The 26,991-nt window shown below is 45.6% G+C and overlaps 1 protein-coding gene across 8 annotated transcripts in view; it reads left to right on the top strand.

The window, feature by feature from the left end:
• FOXP1 (forkhead box P1) overlaps positions 1-26,991 on the top strand; it is a 552,073-nt gene that overhangs the window by 321,883 nt on the left and 203,199 nt on the right. For all 8 annotated transcript variants that reach the window (XM_083155991.1, XM_083155980.1, XM_083155981.1 and 5 more), the window contains one exon: positions 6,509-6,690. In XM_083155991.1, the coding sequence (XP_083012117.1) occupies positions 6,520-6,690 (171 nt within the window). In that variant the 5' untranslated portion in view covers positions 6,509-6,519. The remainder of the gene's footprint in view (positions 1-6,508; positions 6,691-26,991) is intronic.

Raw genomic sequence — 26,991 nt, forward strand, 5'->3', positions numbered from 1 at the left:
TAGTTGAAGTACTGCTCTGGGAGTCTCGTGCTTTTGTACACAGGAAGAAACAATGGTACCCCAGCACCGTAACAAGGTGGCAGCACGCCCTGTGCTAGCGCCCCCCCACAGGGTGGTAGGACTTGCAGCATTGGGAATGCCCCGGGTGGCTGTATAAGTTGCAGGGTGAATGTATGTAGAGTAGTATCCAAACAATGCCCCAGGCAGCACTGCAGCAATGATACTGGCTGCAGGGAGCCGTTCCGGGCACCAAACAAGACGGATGCACAGGCAATGGGGCAGCGATGGTGCCACCTCCGAGACAACAGTACAGCGCAACATTACAACCCCTGTTTATGGCCCTGTGGCATCCATTACCAATAAACTTTGTTACAGCAGGCAAATATATAATTTTTCCCTCATTTAGTCCAAAGCCTCCACATATTGGTGCAGTATTAAGCCTGGGGAAGAGATAAAGTGGAAGGCGATAAATCACCATCCAATCAACTGTGTTTAAAAATGACAGTTGGGAGTTTGGCTGGTGCGTGATCTCTTTCCACTTTCTCTTCACCAGGCTTAATACATCTGCCCCTGTGTGTGATATAATCATGTGAAGGTTCCTGCAACAGTATTTACTTTAAGTCACTGCATGTGTTACCGGAACCCCCACCATCATTGTACACCTAGGGGGGGCTTCCTGACTGCAGCATACTTGTACTTATATTGTGCTGGAATCTCTGGAAATGCTCACACATTTGCAGGTAGTACCTAGGACTCCCAGAACAGTCGGTGGCCCTCCCACATCCTAACCACTCCGTAGAGAAGTGGGCAGGTTGGCAAGAGGAGGGGGTGGGGCCAATATGACACAACTCTATGAGGATTGCCTCCTTTGGTCCCACCCCCTGTACATATGCGCATTTTGCTGTTACGGGTCCTGACGATGTGCATAGTTTAGCCCCACCCTTATCACTGACCATATGATATCCTATCCGTCTACCTTTTCCATGTCGAACTTTAAACTTGGTCTATCTTTTGCATATTGACCTATTAGCTGTGGATCTATTGTACAGCGCTCCCTTGTGCTTGTACCAAAAGCAACATTCATGATGGGGTTGGAGGCGTAATTCTCCTCCTGTACCCTAGTGTCACATATTGGTGCATTACTTTTCCTGCAGACACAATGTTTGGGAGATCACCCGTGAGAGTTAAGGTGGCCATACACAAGCAGATTTATCTTCAGATCTGGCTGTTTGGAACAAAAACATGGTTATGGATGAGAGCAAATGACAGTTGACCATTTGCTTGGAAATGCTGGAAAACTGACAAACTGTCACTCATCCATAACCATGTTTTTGTTCCAAACAGACAGATCTGAAGATAAATCTTACTAGTGTATGGGCACCTTTAGGTTTCCTGCATTTGCCATAGAAGTGCCCCGTAGTGGACGGAGGAAGGATTCTGTCTGTGAGTAAATACGTGTGAAATATAATAGATTTTTATCACTTTTGTGACATTTTAGTCTAATTTTAGCATGACATTAATTTTACTCTCCTGCACCTATATTTGCTTAACGTGCTTTCAAGGTGTGAACACTATTAGAATTGCATATTTATAATCCATTATAATTATTATCTGGGTTACAAACGCTATATCCCCGTCAGGAAGGCTATAGGTCGAGTATGTTTAATGTCAGATTCGCAGATATAGGGACAAATGTCACAGGGTTTTAGAAAGTGAGAGATTTTGGGAGAGTCGACCCATTTTTTTTTTTTTTAAACCGGCAATCAATTACATGGCAAAATCAACCTGTTTTTTTTTCAGTGTAGATGATTGCCGCTTTAAAAAAAAAAAAAAGGAAAACTCTCCCAAATTCTCTCCCTTTCTGATTCTCACACCATGGGCCTGATACAGAGAGAGTTAGATTTGTGTGGGGTTTGTTCTTCAAACTGATATCTATATTGCAGTGTAAAAAAAAAAAAAAGAAAAAGCAGCCAGTATTTACCCTGCACAGAAACCATACCACTCAAATCTAACTCTCTCTGCAAGTTACATCTGCCCCACCTGCAGTCCACATGGTTTTGTCCATTAGAGAGAGAATTTTCTTTTGCAAGTGAACCAGAATCAGGCCCCATATTACATTTGGCCCATAATCTGTGGCCTATTAGTAGTAGTTCACTGAAAAGAAGCCTCCAGCAGACAGGGCAGTGGAGACATCCACAAGACCTGGATGCTGATGGGGGCGTGTTCAGATATGAGAGGCGTGGCCATATCCATTCTAGGAAAATACTATCAGTTTCTAAAGATGCTGGCACACTGGATAACTTTTTGGACAATATGCATGACAACAACCATGCTTAAGTCCCAACCTGAAGACAGAATGTTGGGAGGTATGCCTTACCTTAGGCGTATCTATTATATCACAATCGCAGCTCACTATGAGTGTTTTGGTTCGGTTTTGTTTTTATCCTGTTAAAAAGAAATAAAAAGATACTCATTGATAAAAGTCAATAACAACTGCTACATTTTTGCAATTCAAATACTGACATTTTGATTTAAATCCTGGATTGTGACCTGTGGGAAGATCAGAAGCAGGACTTTTAGTTCAGATCCACAATATTTGGGTGGGTTCAGATTTCTGCAAAACCAATCCGTACATCTGTAATAAAAATGAAGGCTGATCTACGTGTGTCCTGCCTGCTGCAAATCATGTTATTTTTGCAAATAAAGTCGTGAAATTTGGATTTAAAATCCGGATTCTGATCAGTGGGAAAATGCGAAGCAGGAATAAAGGCATAGAATATACTGGGCTATGTGTGTCCTGCTGCATACGCAGTGTACTCTGGGCTATGTGTGTCCTGCTGCATACGCAGTGTACTCTGGGCAATGTGTGTCCTGCTGCATACTCAGTGCACTCTGGGCTGTGTGTGTCCTGCTGCATACTCAGTGCACTCTGGGCTGTGTGTGTCCTGCTGCATACTCAGTGCACTCCGGACTATGTGTGTCCTGCTGCATACTCAGTGCACCCTGGGCTATGTGTGTCCTGCTGCATACTCAGTGCACCCTGGGCTATGTGTGTCCTGCTGCATACACAGTGCACCCTGGGCTATGTGTGTCCTGCTGCATACGCAGTGTACTCTGGGCAATGTGTGTCCTGCTGCATACTCAGTGCACTCTGGGCTGTGTGTGTCCTGCTGCATACTCAGTGCACTCTGGGCTGTGTGTGTCCTGCTGCATACTCAGTGCACTCCGGACTATGTGTGTCCTGCTGCATACTCAGTGCACCCTGGGCTATGTGTGTCCTGCTGCATACTCAGTGCACCCTGGGCTATGTGTGTCCTGCTGCATACTCAGTGCACTCTGGGCTATGTGTGTCCTGCTGCATACTCAGTGCACTCTGGGCTATGTGTGTCCTGCTGCATACTCAGTGCACTCTGGGCTATGTGTGTCCTGCTGCATACGCAGTGCACCCTGGTCTGTGTGTGTCCTGCTGCATACTCAGTGCACTCTGGGCTATGTGTGTCCTGCTGCATACGCGGTGTACTCTGGGCTATGTGTGTCCTGCTGCATACGCAGTGCACCCTGGCCTATGTGTGTCCTGCTGCATACTCAGTGCACCCTGGCCTATGTGTGTCCTGCTGCATACTCAGTGTACTCTGGGCAATGTGTGTCCTGCTGCATACTCAGTGCACTCTGGGCTGTGTGTGTCCTGCTGCATACTCAGTGCACTCCGGGCTATGTGTGTCCTGCTGCATACTCAGTGCACCCTGGGCTATGTGTGTCCTGCTGCATACTCAGTGCACCCTGGGCTATGTGTGTCCTGCTGCATACTCAGTGCACTCTGGGCTATGTGTGTCCTGCTGCATACTCAGTGCACTCTGGGCTGTGTGTGTCCTGCTACGTACCCATCGTATACTGGGCTATGTGTGCCCTGCTCTATACTAAGCACACTCCTGCTACATAATCAGTGCACTCTGGGCTATGTGTGTCATGCTGCATACGCAGTGCACCCTGGGCTATGTGTGTCCTGCTGCATACGCAGTGCACCCTGGTCTGTGTGTGTCCTGCTACGTACCCAGTGTATACTGGGCTATGTGTGTCCTGCTGCATACGCAGTGCACTCTGGGCTGTGTGTGTCCTGCTACGTACCCAGCATACACTGGGCTATGTGTGCCCTGCTCTATACTAAGCACACTCCTGCTACATAATCAGTGTACGCCGAACCCCCAATTTTCCAAGGACAGCTGAAAATGCAAATCTTTGCCTTTTGTGTATCGCTTGGACTCTGAAACATCGCTCATTGTTTATTCTGCAAATATCAGAATTCTAGGCGTGGAAGGGTAAACAGAGACTTGCAGATGAGATGAGAGTTTGGCAATGCTCAGTGCTGTGATGCAGGAAGGCACAGTTATACATAACTCCAACAGATGCATCGCTGACTAATTAGTGCTGTGAGCAGAAATGTTTGTAGGATTGGGGTAGTGGAGAATATTGCTTATTGGGGGCTGTCATGTACTTTATGCTGAGATGCGGTACCTTATGTGCTGCACACATGCGGCAATTGGATAACTGGGCCCCATTGGGCCTGACCTACGGAATATAAGTGGTGTGAAAAGCAGTTGTTTTGTGCCCCAGCAGCAGGGTATTTGTGCCCCAGCACTTCACTCATTTCCAAAACACTAGAGTGAAAGGAATGTGAAACACTGGAATCTCTAGTGTGCTCATTGTGTATGCTACCGGCAGGATTAGGATTGCCACCATCTGCCATCTAAGGGTAACCCTGACCCACAGGTAGGGAATCAGATTGTTATCTGGGTCTACCTGCACCCACAAATCTTCATGCAGCATGTAAGATCAGAAGATTTAGCAAAAGATCCACGGGAGCGAGCATCCGATCGAGATCGGACAATTTGCAGCTGATTTTGCGGTAAAAATCGAGCGATCATTAAAAAAATAAAAATTGTTAAGGTGTGGGCACATTAACACATACCCCGCACTTGCTTACTCTCCCGAACGGCCGGAATTCTCTGGATCCCAGAAGACTAGGTGGCCCTCATTCCTTCCGCCCACTTCCTACAGGACATGTGGCATATTGCGGCCAATCCCAGTTCCATGTGGAAAAAGCTAATATAACACCTCTGTAACAAAAACAACTAACTGACCTCTAGGCACCAGCAATGTAAGATTTACAGTATAACTGGAATAATCAGCAAGGTGGATCAGTTTTCTGTGTTATCCCATGTTTCTGCGGCTGCAAGTATATATGTATGCAAATTAGGAGCACAGGGATCTGACATCACTGGAGGGGCTCAGTTGGGTATTAGCTCAGTTGGGTATTGGTGGGATCTGCAGTAGTTTGATTAATTCAGCCAGTGATACAGAGAGGGCGGACCGGGGACTATTTACTCAGGCACAGGCCTGACTGTGGGCCCTATGGTGGCCAGGCATGCCTACTCCCTGCCCCCTTGATCTGCAGATGGCTGAGTGGAATAACTGTGGAATTAAATGCTGCAAATACAATTGGTTTTGTTTCTATACATTAGATCAGGGATGGGGGAACCTTTGTCCTTCCAGCTGTTGCTGAACTAAACATCCCAGCATGCCCTGCTACTGTTTCGCTAATTGGCCATGCTAAAACTGTTGCAGGGCATGCTGGGATGCATAGTTCAACAACAGCTGGATTGCCAAAGGTTCCCGATCCCTGCATTAGACTAACCACACCCTGCCCCCAAAGTACCCATGCCCAGCCTTTACCCTTTATGTTCCTGATTCCGGTAGAGCAGGCATGTCCAAACTACGGCCCTCCAGCTGTTGTGAAACTACATGTCCCAGCATGCCTTGCCACAGTTTTGCTAATAGGTAATGCTAAAAACTATGGCAAGGCATGCTGGGATGTGTAGTTTCACAACAGCTAGAGGGCCACAGTTTGGACATGCCTGAGGTAGAGTGTTTACAGGTACCCAGCTTTCTGCACCCGTCACATACTGTACAATCAACAGTGCCAGTGCAGAAAGCTGAGTGCTTCTAAACGCTATCCTGGCACAGTCGGACTGGCAGCGGGTCCCACCAGTACCCCCGAGAGCCAGTCGTGTACAGCAGAGGTTCACACTTGTCTGATGAAATTTAGGTTGCGTGGACCTTTAATTGTTCATTGTTGAATCTCCTTTTAGACATTACAAAGGGAGACTGAACCCTCATCCCCCAGCTTACATCTCGTTCTGATTTAGTACAGAGAGGGAACAATGTTTTAGTACTCTAATAAAACCCGAATGTCAAAAAAGGAGAAAGTGAATAAACATAAGCAAACAAGCCGCTGCATTTTGGAACTGAAATTTGCTGCAATTATAGCTGTTAAACAAAATAAACAGTAACGGTTAGCAAGAAGCATTCAGGAAAGATAAATTGTATGAAAGGAAATGACAAATGTTTACAGTTTGGGTCTGATTTTAAACAGGGCACGTATCTTCAAATGCACTAACTGTTTTAACAGCTGTTTTGTTTTTTTTTCTCCCCCCTCCCTCCTTGTTTTAAGGGCTTTGAGTCATGATGCAAGAATCTGGGACTGAGACGAAAAGTAACGATTCAGCCGCGCAAAACGGTGGCAACACTGGGAACCACTTACTAGAGTGCACGTTACGGGAGACGCGATCTAACGGGGAGACCCCGTCTCTGGATATAGGCGCAGCAGACCTCGCGCATCTCCAGCAACACCAGGTACTGAGCCTCATACGCTTTCTGAGATGGTACAGAAAACAGAACCATCAATGGAATGTGAATTATGCGATCTGGCTCCCTGCGTTAGGTATTCGTCACCGGCAAGGAGAGATCAAAGTCCGCCGCAGTGCCCCAAAAAAACCCAGTGTGTGTGCGTTCTGTTTAGCGCCAAACAATAATCTAGTGGGCAAGTGGTGTGATGGAGTCTGTGGCTGCTGAGTAAATATCTGGTCATAGTGCACAAGAAACATACGATTGTTTAACCTCATGGTGGTAGTAGGCCTTGCTGGGTCCCATAGCAACCAATCCGACACTTGCTGTCATTGGCATATCTTTTAAGATAGAACGTAGCTGAAGCATTATTGGTTGATACGGGTGACGCCGGTGCCGTGTTGGTAAATTAACACGACCAAGGGGGAGATAAACTGGAGTCACTTGGTTGTGTTCCTCGCATGCCAAAAACATTCAAATTGTTGCACACTAGGGCTCTCGTTCTGGTTGACTCGAATTGGCGCCCCTTCCCCCCCCCCCCTGCCACCGCCATATCTGACCATCGATTGATGTCTTCAGGCCACGCAAATATAAGTCAGTAGAGACAGAGCGAGCGGTTGATGTCATGTGTCGTCAGCTGCCGCCCCCGGCACAACCCATCCTGCCCGCAATCCCAAGGGAACGCCCAGCGACCCGGGCACACACCCCCCACCCGCACTGTTCCACGTGAATGAGCCAGCGACTATGTAAGTCGCCAAGTCTGTTCTCCAAGAGAGCCGGTAAATGCGTATAAATCATTCTGCACATGCACAGAGAAAAAAAATCATCGTTCCCCAGTGCGGACACTCGGGGGAACGAATCAGTCCGAACACCCCCCCCCCCCCCCCCTTGGTACACATGGCTGAACTCTTCGTGAATATGTCAAAATAGGTGTGAAAATTGCCAAGCAAACATTTGTATTCATCATAATGGCCTGTAATGTTATCTTATATAGGACTTATCATCTTTTTTTAACACAACATTTTTAATTTGAATTTATATAACAAATGTGAGCGGGCTCGGCATTTGCGGTCGGCAAAGGCAGCAGCAGTCCATCGTGTTAATGGGTGGCCACGGTCGCGACAGAGATTGGATGACATCTCAGCCGGCCTTTGGTGTCGCAGCTGATCCAGTGGATCACCAATAAAATGCAGTAGATCCCTACTTATTGTGTATACGATGCCTAATGCTGTATTACCGTATCTGTACATCGCCGCTGCTCTCTCCAGCCACATCTGTACCAGTCCCAGTGTACGCCTGCCACAAAAAGCAATATGCGTCACCCATACGCACCGCGATGAAGGATACAAGAGCGGCCTACTTACCCCGCGTCGGACAGATATATCGTCCTCAGTCAGCCACTTTGCGAATGCAGAGAGAAGTTCAGTCTCATCGCTCGGTAGATTGGGGAGTGTGTAGGGAGGAAGGACACCTGTCTCTGCTGCATCGGTCATATTTTGGTGGCGTTATGGCGGCATTAATGGTATTTTGGCTTTAGCGTTCATTTAAATTTATTTCACAAATCCATGAATGAACTAAACAAATTTTACCCAACACCGCTAGCTGCAAATAGTTCTATCTTACTGTATTATGAGGGCGAAAAGCCGGCAAATGCAATATGTAAACCGCCTCGTTCGTGCGGGAGAATGAAAAGGGCACTTTTAATGCTCCGTCTATACAGTATCCTTGAATAGAGAATAATAGTGTTTTATCCAAGGTCGCGGTGAGCTGGTACACGCTGCTTGTTTGCCGGGATTTACTCATGTCTCCTGTTTGTGTTTATGTAATCACAGTAAGAACTTGGGTGTTTTGCACTTAGTTCGGCTGAAAGCCTTTGTCGATAAAATGCCATATATTCTATCCCGTATCACATGACGGGGATTGTTCCACCTTCAGATGACTTGGTTTGCTTTGTTTGTACATGCCCTCTTACGACTTTTAATAAAAATATTGCTTTTATCCCTAGTTTGCTTTCCAGCGTAGTTTTCATCCGTGCCCTAATAGCATTGATCCAATGTACCCAAACAAAGCTGATGTCTGGGTACAATTCAGGACATGCTTCATAGAACATGAACGATTAATGTTTGATTTGATGTCACGTAATATCTGAGCAGCGCAGGTGGTTCGGCAAAACCGGGCGGTGGCATGGGAGCTAGTAGCCCTGAAATAGCTACAAGGAGACTGGCAATTTTGGTTTGTTGTGCAATGGCCGCACTGCATAAGAAACACTGCCAGTATAAGCCGTATATGCAGGGTTGAACGCCATTACTCTTAACACACGCCGGACATCAGCCTGGCACACACGTGAGATGCGACAACACTGGATGCACACGGAATTGCATCTGTTTATTGTGGATGTCTTCTAATGCATTTTTTTTTTAAATGTGTCCAACTGGGGTCTATAAATCCCAAGTAATATCTAATGATTTCCATAGCTTGCATCTGGCAGTCAGGCTATATCTGGTGGATCTCCCATCATCTCGTATACATTCCCGCCCCAGGCTCACTCACTCAGCGTGCGGCTGGGCGTTACGCTGCCTGTCTGGGAAACAGAAAGTCTGGCTTGGCAGGAGTAGCGAGGTTCAATAGTCTTTTGTGACCAGCTTTTGATTAATTGTTTAGACTCTTCCATATGATTAAGTAATCATTATTTATAGATTGTGAGCAGGGTCCTCTTTCCACTTTACAGCTAGAGGCAATGGGGCAGATGTATTAAGCCTGGAGAAGAGATAAAGTGGAGATAAAGTAGAAGGTGATAATGCACCAGCTGTTTTTAAAAATGACAGTTTGGAGTTGATTGGCTGGTGCTTCTTTGCACTCGACCCCCTGGCGGAGTACCAGCGGGATTACGATGTCGGTATGCTGACCATCGGAATCCCGACTGTCGTACCCGCATTCCACACCCTTTTTGTAGACCAAGGGTTGGCAACAAGGGGCACCCTGGCTGCTGTGGAACTCCGTCTCCCAGCATTCCCCGAGGCAGTGTTGCTGTTAGGGCGTGATTGGCAATCCTGTGGCTCTCCATCACCCTCCCATCGAGCATGCTGGGACTTGTAGTTTTATTACAGCTCTTATACCTTTTATGGTCACAGAGCCTCGCGTGACTTCTGAGATCCTTATAATCTGCAAAGCCCTGTGATATTTACTTGTGACGTGAGGTAAAATTGTGCGGGTGATCCCCTGTGTGTACGAGCGACCATCTATCGCCCTCCCTACACAATACCACACCTCTGCTTCCAGTAACATAACACCACCGTGCAGCCTCAGATGACTAACCCCACCATTCTATACGTCTTGTCGTCAGCGGAACATACACTGCACTGATTCAATTATTTCCATCTTACAGGTTTTCACTCCAAGTGAGAGAACGGCAGCCATGCTGAAGTCATTAGTGCAGCAGTCACACAAACCCATGGATAAGATTTCAATAACTGCAGGCCACAGTTGAGTAAACAGTTACTCTGAAACTTAATTCCTGTTGACTTTTCCCTCGTTCTTCGCCAGGGGCACATTCTCAGTCTGTGGTGCTAAGACAACAGGGGTTGCAGCTTTGATTAATGTAGGACAGTGGAATTAGTACATTAGGATATGGCAGCCGTGCGTGAAGAAGCAAAACAAAATAAAACGCTAATTTTTATCTTCTCCAAACGACGCTGTGCCCACTGAGAGCATCTCACCAAGGTGCAGATGTGCAGCTCCTGCATGGACGATGCCGTCCGCCCCTGGTTGTGTGCAAATGTACAGCAGGGTCCACTATGGGCGAGGGCGAAATGTGGCATTTTCTCACGGGATGGGTGATGTTCTGTGCAGAGTGAGGGCATGTACTGTATGTGACTGTTACTTGCCCACTTGCAAAGACTGTGCGGCGGGGGGGGGGAGGGGGTTGCACTAATCACTCGATAATGATTTGACACACATCAATGGTTAAAGGCTTGACGATATAATTTGGGTCTAATTAAGGTTGGCTCCCAAAAGCAAATTCTCTCTCTACTGGGCGAAACCATGCTGCACTGTTGGTTGGGCAGATGTAACGTGCAGATAGGGTTACATTTGGATGGTGTGTTCAAACTAAAATGTTAATTGCAGTGTAAGAATAAAGCATCCAGTATTTACCCTGCACAGAACCAAAATAACTCACACACATCTAACTATCTCTGCACGTTACATCTGCCCCACCTGCAGTGTAACATGCTTTTGCCCATTAGCGAGAGATTTTGCTTTTGCAAACCAACCTGAATAACCGAAAGAAATGAGAAAGTAATGACAGCGCCTGAATTACTGTTGCCCAAGATCACTCTGAGACTCCCACAATCCTATACCAATAAGTGTCATTTTCAATGGTCACCTGTTGATGTCCTATGATTGATTTCACTCTACATGCATGCAGAGATAGAGAAGATTAAAGAAACTGCTACGTGCACATAGGGCCCATATTCCAGGTCAGTTCAGAGTGGTTAGTGGGAACGACCAGACGGAAGAAGTGCAAATATTGAGTCCAGTACACAGCCCATTCGGGACTCAGTACACCATCTGTCAGAAGGGGGATTACTGCGCCCCAGGATCCCTATTTGTTTTTGCAACCTGAATAACCCCCTTTATACCGGGCTGCATCAACAAGCCTCAGCCCCACCTTCTTTTTAAGGCAACTTTCACATTATTTATAGTGATTTGAGCAACCTAAAAGCAGCATGGGGGCAATTTGCTGTCAATCTACAGGTTCCAACCTCATTTTTTTGGTAGCTTGTGATCTTATATAAGTGATCTGGGGCCAGATTCTCTAAGCTTCAAAAGTGATAAAATGGAGAGTGAAAAACAGCCAGCCAATCAGCTCCTAACTGCCATGTCACAGACTGTGCTTGAAAAATAACAGGCAGAAGCTGATTGGTGGGTTGTTTATCACTCTCCATTCTATCACTTTTGAAGCTTAGAGAATCTGGTCCCCGTCTAACGTGTAAACTACAGCTGGTAATGAAATCTTTGAGCCTTGCACTTTTTTTTTCTCTTCACTGTGGATTTAGGGGCCGGTGCAGACATATTCGTCCCCGCCCCCGATGATGGGTGACGGCATACCCATAGGCAATAATGGCATGTGCAGACCCTCACAGGGAGCGCCTTTGGTGATATTTTCATTCACCGGGGCACTCACTTCCTGATTGACAGGCAGGGGGCATTCTGGGGTGGACATCTGGCATGTCGTGGGCATACCCTCAAAAATGGTGGGTTGGACTGGACTATAGAAACTTCGGACGGGTCCCAGGGAATTCAGGCATTACCCTGCCTGCTCGGGGCGTGAGGATGATGTCACATGACATCATTCATTCGATGGTGGGCAACCATCAAATATTTTTTTCCCTTCTGTGTGGGCGCTTGTGAGTGGATGTGTAACCATACACCTCAGCTCGCAGAGTAGTGTGGGGTCTGGCTGGCGTGCAGGGGGGGGGGGTGCGTTCGCCAGGACAGCGTTAGCCTGCTTGCTAGGCTTCATATATACACAGGCTGTTCTATATTCTCTTACTGTGACAGTCTAGTACAGGCATGTCCTTGGTCCTCCAGATGTTGTGAAACTACACATCCCAGCATGCTTTGCAATAGTTTTAGCATTCTCTAATAGCAAAACTATGGCAAAGCATGCTGGGATGTGTAGTTTCACAACATCTGGAGGGCCAGCGTTGGACATGCCTGGTCTAGTACATGCTCAGTAGTGAACAGCCGGGAGGCCTTTCCTTCCTGTCCCAGCTCGTCCAGCTCTTACTGGTTATCTGGCAAACCGACAAACCCAGCCTCACTTCTCCCAGAGCACTGCAGATGCAGTAGAAGGAGGCTTGACAAATGCAATCATGGGTGGTGTTCCATCCCCCAGGGTCCTCCTACAGACCTACACCCACTGCCCCTCCGGAGGGGCATCCTTACTAGACCCCTTTCGGGATTCCCTCTATCAGTATGCCACATTGGTATTCTGACTGCCGGCATACCCAACGCCGGCCACCCTTTTGTATTCCTCACCTGCTCCTGCTGCTAGCAATCAGATGATCTGGCTAATAAAAATGGCACACACAGTCAAGCAAGAAATACAATATTGAATGCAATAGGTTCACAGGCTCCAGTCGATCACACCCTAAAAAAGTGTTGAAACATTAGTTCTCTGAAAATGCTCTGGGAGTTGCTGCAAACTTTATTATTGAGATAAAAATGATATATTTTTCTTTTTAATTATTATTCCCGTCGCCCACACATAAGCTGTTTGCAGTTCATCTAAACACTTGACATGCTTGCATTTCAGATGAGCTTGTTTTCCCAGTCTATCAAAATAACAAATATTGTTTGCCTCTCCATTTGCTCAACAATATTTTGAAGGTGAAGTATTCATGTAAATTTCTGCGTTGTCTGTTAATTTTGGAAGTCAGCATTTGTTTGAAAGGTGGTGTTGCATTCCATTTAGTGTTTTGATACCATATGAATATCTAATTAAACATTCTAAATATTTCTAAGGGACAGAAACGCATTTTGCACAAACTGTTAAGCGAGATGACTGAAGTTTGGATTTAAATGTTTTTACAGAATTCAAATGTTCTCATTTGGCTCCTCAGCCTTATTTACTGTTTCTTTCCTGTTCCCTTCTTTATTTCTTCACCTCTCTTACCTTTTGTTCTGATCTGTCATTCAATGTCATCGTGTCTTCATAATGTTCTTTGGTTTCCCGCTCTTCTTTCTTTTCTATGGCCGTGTTGTTATCATCTCCTATTTTACTCTGCCCATGTCTTCATTTTTCCCTGTATTGTAAAACATTTCCTTTCTCTCTTCTCTAATCTTATCTAGCCCTACACTCCGCCATTTATGTCATCATTTATTCCCATATGTCCTTAACTTTTGTGTTTGTTCTTCCTGCCCCCCATCAGTTCTTCCATGTTTAATTGTCTCCCAACATACTCTATCCCTTGTGCCATCATATGATTCCCTGTCTTCACTCCCTGTTTTATTATCTGCCCATCTACCAATATGGCATCTTCTGTTTCCCCATACCCTATTTACTGTAACATCACCTTCCTCCTTTGTCCTGTCATCTTGCCGCCTCCTCCTCCTCCTCCTCTATTCTCCTACTGTTCTCTATCCCATCCTTATCGCCACTGTCCTGTTTCCAAGTTTCATGCTTTCTTGATCTTTTTTCTTTCCCTGTATTGTCCTTTCCTGTATTTTTTTCCTGTGTTGTCTTTCTTCTCCTTACATCCCGATCCATCCTGCTTCTTTGTCCCCCTGTCCCATCCTTTCTTTTTCTGTCCTCTTTCCCATTTGTTTTTTTTCTAGTGGCCTCTTTCCCTGTCCCATCCAGTCTTTTTATGTTCTCTTTCTTGTCTTCTTTTCTTATCATGTTTTTTTTCCTGTGTCCTTTCTTCTACTGTCTTCTTTCCCTGTCTGTCCTTTATTCCTCTTCTCTTTCCCTGTGTCCTTTATTCTCATTCTTTTACCTTGTGTGTCCTTTCTTCCCATTCTTTTTCCCTGTGTGTCCTTTCTTCAAGTTCCCTTTCTCTATCTTTACACACTCCCCATCATTTCATCACCGTCTTATCTAGGTCATCATCTTTTCATCCTCTGCCATCATCTACACTGTTTCCCTTGTCCCTCATTACTTCCTGCCCCTTCTCCTCCATGTTTTGGCCTCTTCCTATGTCTTCTTACTTACCAGATGTCCTCTCTCCCTCATCCTCTTTTTGTCCTTCATCACTATTCATCTATATTCAGGCTATCATCTCTTGATCCTCACCTCTTTGCTCATCTCAATGTATCTCTTCCCATTCTCTGTTTTGTTTTTCCTTTTTTCCCTTTCTCTTTCTGGGAGACCTTTTTTCACATTATTTTTCCCCTGTGTCCTTTTTCTCTATCCCTTTCTTCCCATTCTCTTTCCCTGTGTGTCCTTTCTTCCCGTTCTCTTTCCCTGTGTGGCCTTTCTTCCCATTCTATTTCCCTGTGTGGCCTTTCTTCCCATTCTATTTCCCTGTGTGGCCTTTTCATTCCCGTTCTTTTTTCCTGTGTGTCCTTTCTTCCTGTTCTCTTTCTCTGTGTTCTTTTCTCCCATTCGCTTTTCCTGTGCGTCCTTTCTTCCCATTCTCTTTCCCTGTGTGTCTTTTCTTCCCATTCTCTTTCCCTGTGTGTCCTTTCTTACTTTTCTCTTTCCCGGTCTGTTCTTTCTTCCCTTTCTCTTTCCCTGTGGGTCCTTTCTTCAAGTTCCCTTTCTGTATCTTTACCCACTCCCCATCATTTCATCACCATCTTATCTAGGTCATCATCTTTTCATCCCCTGCCATCATCTACACTCTGTTTCCCTTGTCCATCATTCCTTCCTGCCCCTTCTCCTCCATGTTTTGGCCTCTTCCTTACTTACCAGATGTCCTCTCTCCCTCATCCTCTTTTTGTCCTTCATCACTATTCATCTATATTCAGGCTATCATCACTTTATTCTCACCTCTTTGTCCATCTCAATGCATCTCTTTCCTGACCTTGTTGCCCTATTTCACCATCCATTCCTGCTACTCTTCTCCCTTCTTCTAAAACAACCCTATTAACTGGCAGAGAAGAGCAAGAAGGCCGGTCTACAGTTGCAAAATTGTATCTGTTTCTTTTTAACCTGTGAACTAGGCCTACAACCACTTGTCGTAACGGGAACTCAAAAATCACGCTTGCCAAAAGGGGAAAAAAAATATATCAGGGAATGCAAGAACAGCTTCTGTTTACTGCTCAGCATTAGTCACCTGGCACTGCCATTGTCTGCATTTATGCATTAAAGAGCTGTTTGCTTATTGCTTTCACTTACTCAGTGCAAAGCCGGATAACCGTGTGTCGCCACTGAGAGGAATTCACAGACAGATTCCGCTCAAGATTTACTAATACAAACACACTGAGTAAATCAACCTTATCTCTGCTTCCCAATGCTTAAAACTCCACACTGTATTCTGCCTCAGAGATTAAATAAACAATTTAACCCTTTTAATGTCAAAGGCGCCACTTTTAGTCCCCCATTTTTTTTTTATAGATTTTTTTTTTTTTCACTGCGGGGCCACGACCCGCAAGCGCTAGAATGCTTAAAAGACATCAGTTGCATATCTTTCCAGATAACTATCATATAAGTGGAGCAGGGACAACATTGTCTTTGAGAGAGCAGTCTGTTATTGACTTCTTTCAATGCAGGAGTTTACTAGTGTTTCACTAATGAGTCAGACAGTTGGCAGGATAGTGATGTAAAAGAGTACAAGTGCGAGGCTGATTGATGACAGATGCACAGACCAGGCAGCAGCAGAAAAATATGATCTCGGACATATGATCCAGCCAGCTGAGGAGAACAGTAACTGGCGCCTCTTTCTTCCCTTGTAACTAAAATAGTATTACTGTTATTATTTTACTATAATTATTATTACTATTACTAATAGTAAAAAATATAACAATAATAATAATAACAAAAGTAAAAATGACAGTAACAATAAGAACAATTATAGTAAAAATAAAACGGTAAAAAAATTATATTGTTTTTACTATTTTATTATTTATTTATTCTTTTAGTTACAGTTTCTTATATAGCGCGGCATATTCTGTTGCGCTTTACATTTGGAATCAACAGCGATTAAACGAACTGGCTAGAAACAAACTGACAGGGAGGTAGGAGGGCCCTGCTCACAAGATTACAATCTATAGATATTGTTACACGGTTGCCTACTTTTAAAGTCTCCTCTCCAGAATCCCGGAGGGGAGACTGTCAGCAGCACTTTGGGGGGTGGGGCCTTATTTAGACTTCATCAAGCAATTTGCGGGTCTTTGGTGAGGGGGTGGGGCTAAATGATGGGATTTGCATCTTTAGCCCAGCCCCCTCCCCAGAAAAGCCACGAATTGCGGAAAATAACGCTGCTGGGGGGTGTGAGGGGGATCCGATTTTCGGGAGCCTCCTGGCCAGCTCAGGAGGGTAGCCAAGCCTGTAGTATTATTATTATTTAAAATTATAACAATAGTAATAACAATAACAGTTAAAATAACAGTAACAATAAGAACAAATAATTATAATAGTAAAAATAATAAATGTCAAAATAATTATAATATTTTTACTATTTTATTATTATTATTTTTTTTATTGTGCTTGTTTTTTTATTGTTGTTGTTGTTATTACTTTTATTATTATTGTGCTTGTTATTTTTTTCTTCTATATTGTTTAGAAGATTGACCCTTTAGAAATATTATTATGATATTGGTTGGATTATATATATGTTTATCACAGCAGTGTGTTAGGGGCCGCAGTTAGATGCCAATCATTTTTTCCTGTTGCCACCAGACACGGGATTAGCGATGGTAAATTTGGAGGCCGCAGGCCACTGTGGAAGATATGATGCATCGGAATAGAACTGAGGGTTAAGGGTCTTGTATAATTTTGGTTTTAGGATGATGTACATTTTCTGTTGTTTATTTGCCTTTTATCATTTATATGCATATATTGAACAAGCTCTAATGTCCATGGCATGATTTATCCTGTTATTGTTACCATGTTCGTGCTGCCCCACCTGTCTCATATCCCTTTCAGGCTGAGCGAAAATCCTTAAAATATTGGCGGGGCAATTCTGGTGACCCCAGTCTTGACCAGATCCAAATCTCCCAGACTTTGACACATGTCACTACCACCAAGGTTACTGGTGGACTGACTTGAATAGACAACCTGGGTTACCTTTCAAAGCTACTGATGGGCTTCGTAGATGGACAAAACCATGTGCACTGCAGGTGGGGCAGATGTTACTTGTGCAGAGAGAGTTAGATTTGGGTTGGGTTTTACTTCAAAGTGAGATCTATATTGCAGTGTAAAAATAAAGCAGTCAGTATTTACCCTGCACAGAAACAAAATAACTCACTCAAATCTAATTCTCTCTGCACATTTTACCTCTGCCCCCTGCAGTGCACATGGTATTGTCCATCTAAGAAGGAATTTGCCGTAAGGAGTGAACCAGAATAAGGCCCATTGTTCCATTTCACTATCTTTACCACCAATGTTCCCCCTTCTGTCTCCTCCCCTTCTGTCTCCTCCCCTTCTGTCTCCTCCCCTTCTGACTCCTCCCCTTCTGACTCCTCCCCTTCTGACTCCTCCCCTTCAGGGACTATGACACGGTCTGCTCGCACAGACCATGGGTACAGGATCAGTAAGCGCTATTGTGCCTTCAGTAAATCAGTGCACTTTTCTAGATGTGGGAACTTGGAAGAGATAACTGTATGGAGGGATGAATAGCGCCTAGCCTTATTTGCCCAGAGGGAAGAAAAACTGGGGGGGGGGGAAATCAATGTTAAATAAAATATAATACAGTATAATATAGGACAAATGATATAACGATTGAGCAAGTTCTGTGTTGGGCTGCTGTTTGCAGCTTGATTTCTTCTAGGCATGGATTCTACTAACCGGCGATAAGTGTCATAGGGCATGTTGGCCCAATTGGGATGACCCGCATCTTCCAGTTCCTGGAGGTTTGATGTCAGCTGGCCCATGGGTTGGACCATCCTTCCCATACCTTTGCCTTGTCATCTTCTCACCCTTCTCATCTGGATGGTGTAATTGAAAACCTGATTTGTCGTGACTTGTTTCCATTCGATTACTGTTAGATTCCAGTGTTCCTCAGCAAATTGGAGGCTTTGGCAGATCGCGATGGCATACGGACAGTCCTGCTTAACCCGCTCCCCACTTTTCGGTGCTATTGCCCACACTGTAGCCTTCACAGTGCACCAGAGCTCACTGCTGCCTGGGATGTGGTATAGGGTTCCGACAGTCGGGATCCCGACAGTCATTAGCCCAACATCGGGATCCCGACTGGCCGGACTCAGACAGCATGGCGAGCGCAACAAAACCCCTGCGCTCGCCACGCTGCGGGCACGGGGGCTCGCTACACTCGCCACCTATTCTATTCTCCCTCTATGGGGGTCATGGACCCCCACGAGGGAGAATAGCCGGTGGCCTTCGGGAACCCGTCTGTCGGTGTTTTAACAGTCGGGATCCTGACGTATGGTAAATGACTGTCGGGATCCCGGCTGCCAGGACCCCGTCTGTCACCCGCTGCCTGTAACCCTATTCCTGTTACCCTCTGCCTCTCCCTCTCATATACTGCTGTGTTGCATATTGTGAACTTGGGTTGGGGTGGAGGAGGGGGGGCCCAAATTAAAATGTTGCTCCTGGGCTCACCACCCACGTGTTCCGCCGCTGAGTAAGGGGTTAAGGTGTCCTCCTCCCTGCACTGTGATAGACACTTTTAAGAGAAGGCTGCACATACATTCCCTTACTGTCCCAAGGGCTACAAACAGCAAACAGACGTCTTTTGAACTTTTACCAGGTATGAGTTTTAATTGCAATTTGTTGACAGATTAGCTGAAAGATTGCAAAGAGTTTATTTTGTAGAATTGGCAGCGTCCTATCAATGTTCCCCTAGAAAGAGGAAAAACACTTTTGCAATCCCTTACATTTATTGACTGCTGAGCAGACGGAATCGGAATGTTTGTTTAATGTAAAGCTGGATGTCTGGTCTGGTGGTATAGTACACTTTTTGGTACTTCGCAGTATTTTTTCGATAAAGGGTTACAAACTGACTTATTTTGTACCGAAATAGAGATGTTGGTTATTTATTTATTTTTTGGCCAAAAAAAGGCAAAATGTAAATATGTTTTAAAGTCATGCAAAAAAAAAATAAAAAATAAATGCTAGCTTATAAAATGCAGCCATATACTACTTAGATCTGCTTAGGTGTAATGGTATTATTCCGAAGGTGTAAATATAGTCTGCCTGTCTATTGCCCCATTACACCAGTATAAAATCAGTCTGTCAGGAAGAGTTTCTAATACTCAGGACACCCGTCCCCCATCCCCCTGGGTGCGCCACTGCATGTAGGCAATCTAGACTTAATCATAGGCACTAATGCTAACTGGGCAGCGTAGCAATGAAGTAATGATAATCAGTTATTAGTAAATGGTCCGACTGTTGTATTGGCATCCCAAGGGTGCCAATATCACAGGTTTTTCTTTGCACCCCAAGGAGAAAAGCATGAAACTTTCTGTTTTTGCGCTACCAATTTTATCAAGGATGAGACCAGCTGCGCATCGATACCTCGGATCCACAGGTAGAGGATACATGCATTTAATCAGAAACCTACTGTATCACCTCATGCTTTTAGTAACCGATTATTTATAGAATCGATAAATGAAGCGGTTCTCTGTTTAGCGCTAAATTGGACGAATATTCTCGTATAACACTGTACATGTTTTATCCCCAAAGTGACTTCCTCGGGGGTACCAGGTTGCTGTTCACGCTCCTACATTCCCCAGATACTGTAACCCTGCCCACTTGGAATTTTGGGCATGATTCTTGTTCAATCGGTTCCTGGTGTATCCAGTCCGGGGTCTGATTGTGCAGCTCTGGGCCACTGTACGAATGCTTTTGTTGACTTTCACAGTCGCCGAGGTGTCTGTACAGATAGGGGAGGGGGGCAGACATCGACCTCGGGCATTGTCCCCATATAAACGCTGGGCATTCCCCAGGGAACATGGGTGGGCCCGATGCCTTCTGGGGCCGGCGGCTGATGTCACAGGATGTCAGCCGCCGGCCCCATCAGTTCAGACTGACTCTTATTTGCTATGGCAGGAGAAATACTGTAACTCAGTGGTTGGCGAGCTGCTGCATGCGAGGAGTTGTGTTCTCGTACGCATCCCCTTGCATGTTACCGAGGGGATTCGGCGGCGGGGAAGGGGGGATCGTTCGGCCGGGCGTCATTAATCCGCTCGCCAAGCAGTGAGCGGCCGCTGCTTAGGGAGCGGTGTTGAAGAAGGTTCCTTGTCAGACTTGCCCTTCACATCAGTGTACTCTGTGGATTGGTCAATGCATAGGAATGGTCAAAGCAACTGGAACCGGAATTAGCTCCGCCTCCGTTCCTTGTCCTGTATAAAACACATCTGGACATTATACAAAAGCTATTGAAGGGTCTTTATGTATATAATGGAATGGGCGCGGGGTGTCATTTGTTTATTTTTACAAAACTTACCGTGAATGTTTTACGCTATGAAAATGTACAAGTTCCTTTTTAAGTGTTCCCCTAATCTGTTTCGCTGTTTTTGATGAATTTGTGGTTTAAGCAAGTTTTTCGATCTCAGAACAGCGTGGTTCATGAAAGCAAAGGGGAAAAGTTATTTTAATTGTTGTCTGCACCACACCCTAATTACTAACAAGAGCTAAGAAAAACATACAAGAAGAGGTTATAAACTTTTTTTTTTTTTTTTTGCTGTTTCTTTGGTCATACGCACTTATCTCATGCTGAACACAAGCAAGTTAGATAAAGCTTTTGTTTCATATTGACATAGCTGGGTCGGTCTGAATTTGTTTGTTGGCCTCAACAGGGATAATATCAGCCCTGTTCTTTGTCTTTTGGAAAAAAAAAAAATTATATGTATGAGTAATTATTAAACCGTTCTGCGCTGCTATTTAAATAGCTTGTTTACTTGAGGGTGGTTTATGCCCCCGAGATTGTTAGATTATTTTAGCTGACAATAACAACTTTTTTTTTTTAACCACTTCCGAGAAAGATCAATACCTCAATGAATTAAAAGCTTCTCTCTTAAAAGTTAAACACAAAGTCCCTCTGTGTCCTAGTTTTATGTTTTTCTAGCTGATAGGCCTTTTATGTTACTTTTATTGTGTTCTTGTCTGTTGGGGGGGTGGGGATAAAATGACGAAATCGAGCAAAACATTTCGCAGACAGTCTTGCAGAGCAGAAACTGATCCTATAACTTTTTGACGTTCCTGTCTTATAATGTTCAATGTCAACATTTTGCAAATGAGGTTCTACAAAACGGGGACCTGGCGTTGCATGTTTGGATGCACATTTCCGTGGCAGAGGCGTTCCGGCGGCCCGTTGAATGAGCTGAGTATTACTCAGATGGCTAAGAGTTCCGTTAAGTGCTGTTTGGTGGAGGCAGCTTTCACCTACAGATACAGAGGTCGAACTACCATTGGTGCAAGGACCATGGGGACCTTAGCTACCCAAACCAGTTATGAGTTATCCCCTGGCCCTCCCTCAGACCATTTGAGCAATGTTGAATGAATGGGCCAGTGCAGAGAGCATGGTGGTCACCACTGCCTGAGGGAATGTCAGCGGGGCTGACCTTGTGTTCCGAACTAATAGCGGTTCCTGCCACCTATTAGCACTGGTGATCACAGTCACATGCTGCTTCTAATTAGCAGTCAGCTGTACTTTGTTTAGATTCACTTCTGTCTGTAAATTTGAGGCGGCTCACAACCGTGTGATTGGCACCGTCAGAGTCTGTCTGACACACTGAGAAAAGCCAAGGGGTAGGGGCCTGTCAAGGACCGAGCAGTGGCCACTGTGTTCCTGCCTCCACCAAGGTACATGCCCCCTGTACTCCAGACCACGCGGGTCATTGTTCATGTACCCGTCACCCACCGTCTTTCCCTGTCACCCACTATTACTCCCTGACACACTCTGCCCCCCTGCCTTATACCGTCACTCTTACTCTCCCTGTCACCCAGTGCCGTGTTGCATATTGGGAACGTAAGGCCCCCATACACTACTGCGATTTGGTCAGATTTGACCCAATTCCAATGGACCCAATTTGTGTACGGTATTTTTAAAAAACACTTTCAAAAGACTGGCCGGCCGCTGATTGGCTGAGAGAGTTCTCTCAGCCAATCAGTGGCCGCCCAGATGGAAGACAGTCAACAGCCGGCCAGTCTTTTGACCGTTTTTTTTTTTAATTCTCCCTGGTAGCTCAAGGGGAACAAGTCGGACTAGTGTATGGGGGGCCTTTAGGTTGAGGTGGAAAAGGGGGGGGCCTAAATTATATTTTTGCACCTCGTTCCATAACCCACAAGCTCCACTTCTGTACAGACCCCCTCCTGCCGCATTAGAATACATCGCTGCATCCATCTCTGTCCGATTCTTTTCACTGTTGAGGTTGCTGGGTTTTTTGTTGTTGTTTTTTTAAGAAACTGTTCCCCAATTGTACATCTACATAGAATGACCTGTATGCAATATTATTTGGCTTAGTTTAAAAAATTAAATAAAATCTACTTGCAATATTACATACATATAAGCGTCCTGGGTTTCCTAATAGAATGAGCGTAATGTCATTTAGCAGTGGAAGCGGTCAATTAAATGAAAGTGGATCAGTCATAATGGGAGTTTCTTTATCTTGATAACTCAGCTATCTCTCTGATTTGCAAGCTGTAGTTCTTCCTGTCTTTGGAGTATTCGGTAACATGGAGATTCAATAAGTCGGCATTATTGCTGTGTTTACGAAACAAGCATTGCTTCCTTTGCATGTGTCACACAGTGGCAGTAAGGCCCTTATTCTGGTTCGTGCGGTAACGGCCGCATGCGGCCGTTCCGCCGATGTTTTCGGTCTGCGCATGTGCAGAGGGCACTCTGCGCATGTGCAGGCGAAATCGCCGCACACTTTTTTTGAACGCCGCAAAGGGGGCGGATAGGGGCGTGAGGGGCTACTTAGCCTCATTTCCCTATGCATACGCCCCGCGTTTCATGGGCGTTCCCATGCAAACGCGGGGCGTATGCATGGTAATGAGGCCGTGACGCTCGTGTAGGGGGCGGGCAGCTGACATCGCCGGATGTCAGCTGCCCGCCCCAATACAAGATTTCACACGGACAAGTGTCCGTGAGGTCTTGTGTTGCGGGACCTGGTGGAGCGTGCGGCCCTGCCTTCGATGGTCTGCGACCATCGAATGCAGGGGCTGCTCCCAAGGTGGAGGAGGCGTATCCCCGTCCACTTTCATACGGATCGCCACATATCCGCGTACGGACGGAGGTGGCGATCCGTATGCAAGGCGGGGATCCGTCTGTGCGGTCGGAGCCGCATATGCGGCTCCGGCCGCACCGATCAGAATAAGGGCCTAAGTGCTGTTGGCTCAGTATGTATCGTCTGTATCCAGAACTGCAGATAGCAGTCTAGATTCTCCTACAAGTGTGTGTTAGTATGAGTGGGGCTGTAGTTGTACATGTTGTCAAATTATGTGTATGGTTGACATATGTTGCATTAAGGGATGTGAGGTTGGAGTAACGACTAGCATTACTGAGATCAACTTCTGACCAAGGCACCGTTTGTGTATTCTCACTGAGGGGTAGATGCACTAAGCTTCAAAAGTGAAAAATAGAGAGTGATCAACAGCCAGCCAATCAGCTCTTGCCTGACCTTTTTCAAACACAGTCTGTCATTGCAGGTAGGAGCGGATTGGCTGGCTGTTTATCACTCTCCATTTTATCACTTTTGAAGCTTAGTACATCCAGCCCTGTATGAAGCAGTGATAAGGGAGGAGAAGTGAACCAGAGGAGAAATTGCCCATGGCAACCAATCAGCTGCTCTGTATAACTTTGCATTATGCAAATTTTGGATGTTACTTCAGTGCCGATTGGTTGGGATGGGTCACTCTGGCTCACTTCTCCCTTATCACTGCTTCATACAGTACATCTACCCTTGTGTTTGTGTGGGTCATGGGTGTATGCATGGGGAATGTACTAAAACACCCCGTAGGCAGCTCATAGTGTCAGTTGGCTCCCATTGAAGAGGCAGCCATGAATCCAAGATTGCACAGTACCCGAATCAAAGCGCTTTACCTCTGCCATCTTGGATGCAGAATGAGGCTGCCTGGAAGCCAGCTGAGATGTGAGGAGACAGCAGAACCCAACAATCTTAACTGCCCCCCCCCCCCCCCCCCCTCCATATTCATACTCGGAGGTTCATTGACTTCTCCCCAGAATAATGAAGCCCAGTGTGTAAGAGTCACCGGGCCAGGGACTGATATGTGGGCACTGAGATATTCCCTGTTAAGTGCTGGGTAACACGTCTGGGCCGTAGAGCTGACTGTTAGTAGGGCGAGACTGTTGTGTGTCCGCGTCTCTTCAGCGCAGTATTTGTGGCCTCTTCTTGCCACCTTTCACAAACAGCACAATGGAGACTACTCTGTGCAAGACACCATTGTATCATTATCCACGGAGCTCCGCAGTCCTCACTGTCCTGTTCTGAGTTCCACTTAATCACTATTGTGTTTCTGCAGAGCGTGAAGATGCAAAAATGTAAACTTTCCCCAGGTGCCTCCAGCAGATGTCCCCTGAGTGACAGAGCGAGAGAGAAGTTTTACTGTGTTTATTCTGCTTAGTATAACATGGACCCCCCCGTACACCCCCCTCCCCGCACCTGAGGAAGAGTCCGGATCCTTTCTAAGGAGCTTTTCATGATGTGTATGTTAAGCAGCGTCATCCCAAAGAATTTCCATCATATATTAACCATGTCCGATGCTCTCGCACATACGAGCTATTGGTGCACCTTCCTCACCATCTCTGTACCTGCCGTGGCACCAATCAGCTTCTAGTCAGTCAGTCAGTTTATAGACTGTGCCGGATGAATGATAGCTGGAACCTTATTGGTTGCTATGGGAATCTATTCCACTTTTATCTCTCAAAGGTTTCGTGCAGTTCCTCTTTATGATCTAAAAACTGTTCGAAAGCAATCAGGTGTCATTCTGGGGGGAGGGATGTATCAAACCATGGAGAGAGAGAAAGTACTAGCCAATCAGCCCCTAAATGTCATTTTTCAAACATGACCTGGTAACATGGCAGATAGGAATGGATTGGTTGGTACTTTCTCTCTCTCCAAGCTTTGGGTAACCTCGCCCTCTGCTGTAGTTTTGGGGGCAGGCATCTCAAAACGCATCAGATGGATAATTGAGCCCATCACATAGATCTGTGTCTATTCTGATCACATAAAAACATCACAGCTGGTCAGAATGTAGATTTGTCATCTGATTTCATTCACTGTAAGGGCCTACACACAGGGAGATGTTGCTGAGCGATCTGAGTCATGTAGATGGCTCAGATCGCTCAGCACACAGCGTTACACAACGATGTGTCAGCGCTGTCTGCTGAGCGGTCTGTCAGGGCCAGTGTTCTCCGGTGAGAACATCGGCCCTAACCGGCGATTATAGATTTGATAACCAGCTGCCCAGTTGGCCGTAATCCATGAGTATTAGATTATACATTTTTATTTTATGTAATGAAGGAGACATTGGGACCAATAGTGTAGGAGTGTTCACGGCTACACGGCATTGGCCACACCCACACACTATTGGCCACGTCCATACCACACAGTTTACACTTCCTCCACTTTTTACAATAGTTTTTTTTTATAATTTTCAGTCCCGCAATCCAGCCCCAATGAGGTCTCCACTGTGTGTGTGGAACTATATACTCTGAGGTGAAAAGGCCGCTTACGAGAATGATTGTGTTTTGGGAATTTTGTTTGCCTTTTATTTGTATGTGGTCATTTAAAAAACAAAAACATTAATTGTATAACAATTGGTCGGTGAGACGGAATAAAGCCGCAGAGCTGTGGTAGGGGCTTGTGGTGAGAGTTGGATGCAGTGTGAAAAGTGGATAGTTCACTAACACTATCACGATCTGCGATGTAGGTCAGTGTATTGTTGTCAAGATAAGGTGTAGTTGTGAGAAAAGCAAAATCCGCATCAATGGGACATTAACCAGGTGGCCGGCTCTCTGACCGAGAGCATAATTGTAACACTGCCCTCTAGTGGGCTGGGGAACCTCTTATACTCTTCTGTATAGAATGTAACCATTGGCACCTGCTAACAGGATCTCGGGGCAGTATTTATACAGCTTTGTAAAGGATTAGTCACTTTATATTTACCAAAGAGTCTAACTTAATAGTGAGGCAACAACCAAATTGCCTGTTGGCGTATGGGGCCTCATTCAGAAACGTTGACAATCACGATGGCTTGCGTGCATCCCCAATTGTTAGGAGACAGCAGATGGGCAGGGTCAGACTCCTCCTGCAAGATCGCGTGGCTGACATACTGCTCTCTGCACATGTTACATCTGCCCCACCAGCAGTGCAGCACCGATTTGAGAAAGATTTTGCATTTGTGATCATCTCTGAATCAGGCCTAAAGTCTTTAGTCACACAGGAATGGTTTGGTTGCATGGCTGGAGACTTGACAGTACTGATGCTTGCTGTGGAATCATTGCATGCACAGTCTGGGCAAGCTGCCATGTCTACGTACGGTTTAACACAGAAGTGTTTAGGCTAATGTTCCCCTTGTGGAACATGGATTCCAAAACCTCAGTTCCAGGTGTCCTGGTTTTGGTGGTGCACCTGCCATATCCAGAGCTCAGAGCTCCTCCTCTTCCTCATCAAGTCGTATGTGCACCAACCCATACTGTTCTAAGTGGGCATCTT

This window comes from Crinia signifera, chromosome 8 (genome assembly GCF_055691185.1).
Source record: "Crinia signifera chromosome 8, ASM5569118v1, whole genome shotgun sequence".
Classification (NCBI taxonomy): Eukaryota; Metazoa; Chordata; class Amphibia; order Anura; family Myobatrachidae; genus Crinia; species Crinia signifera.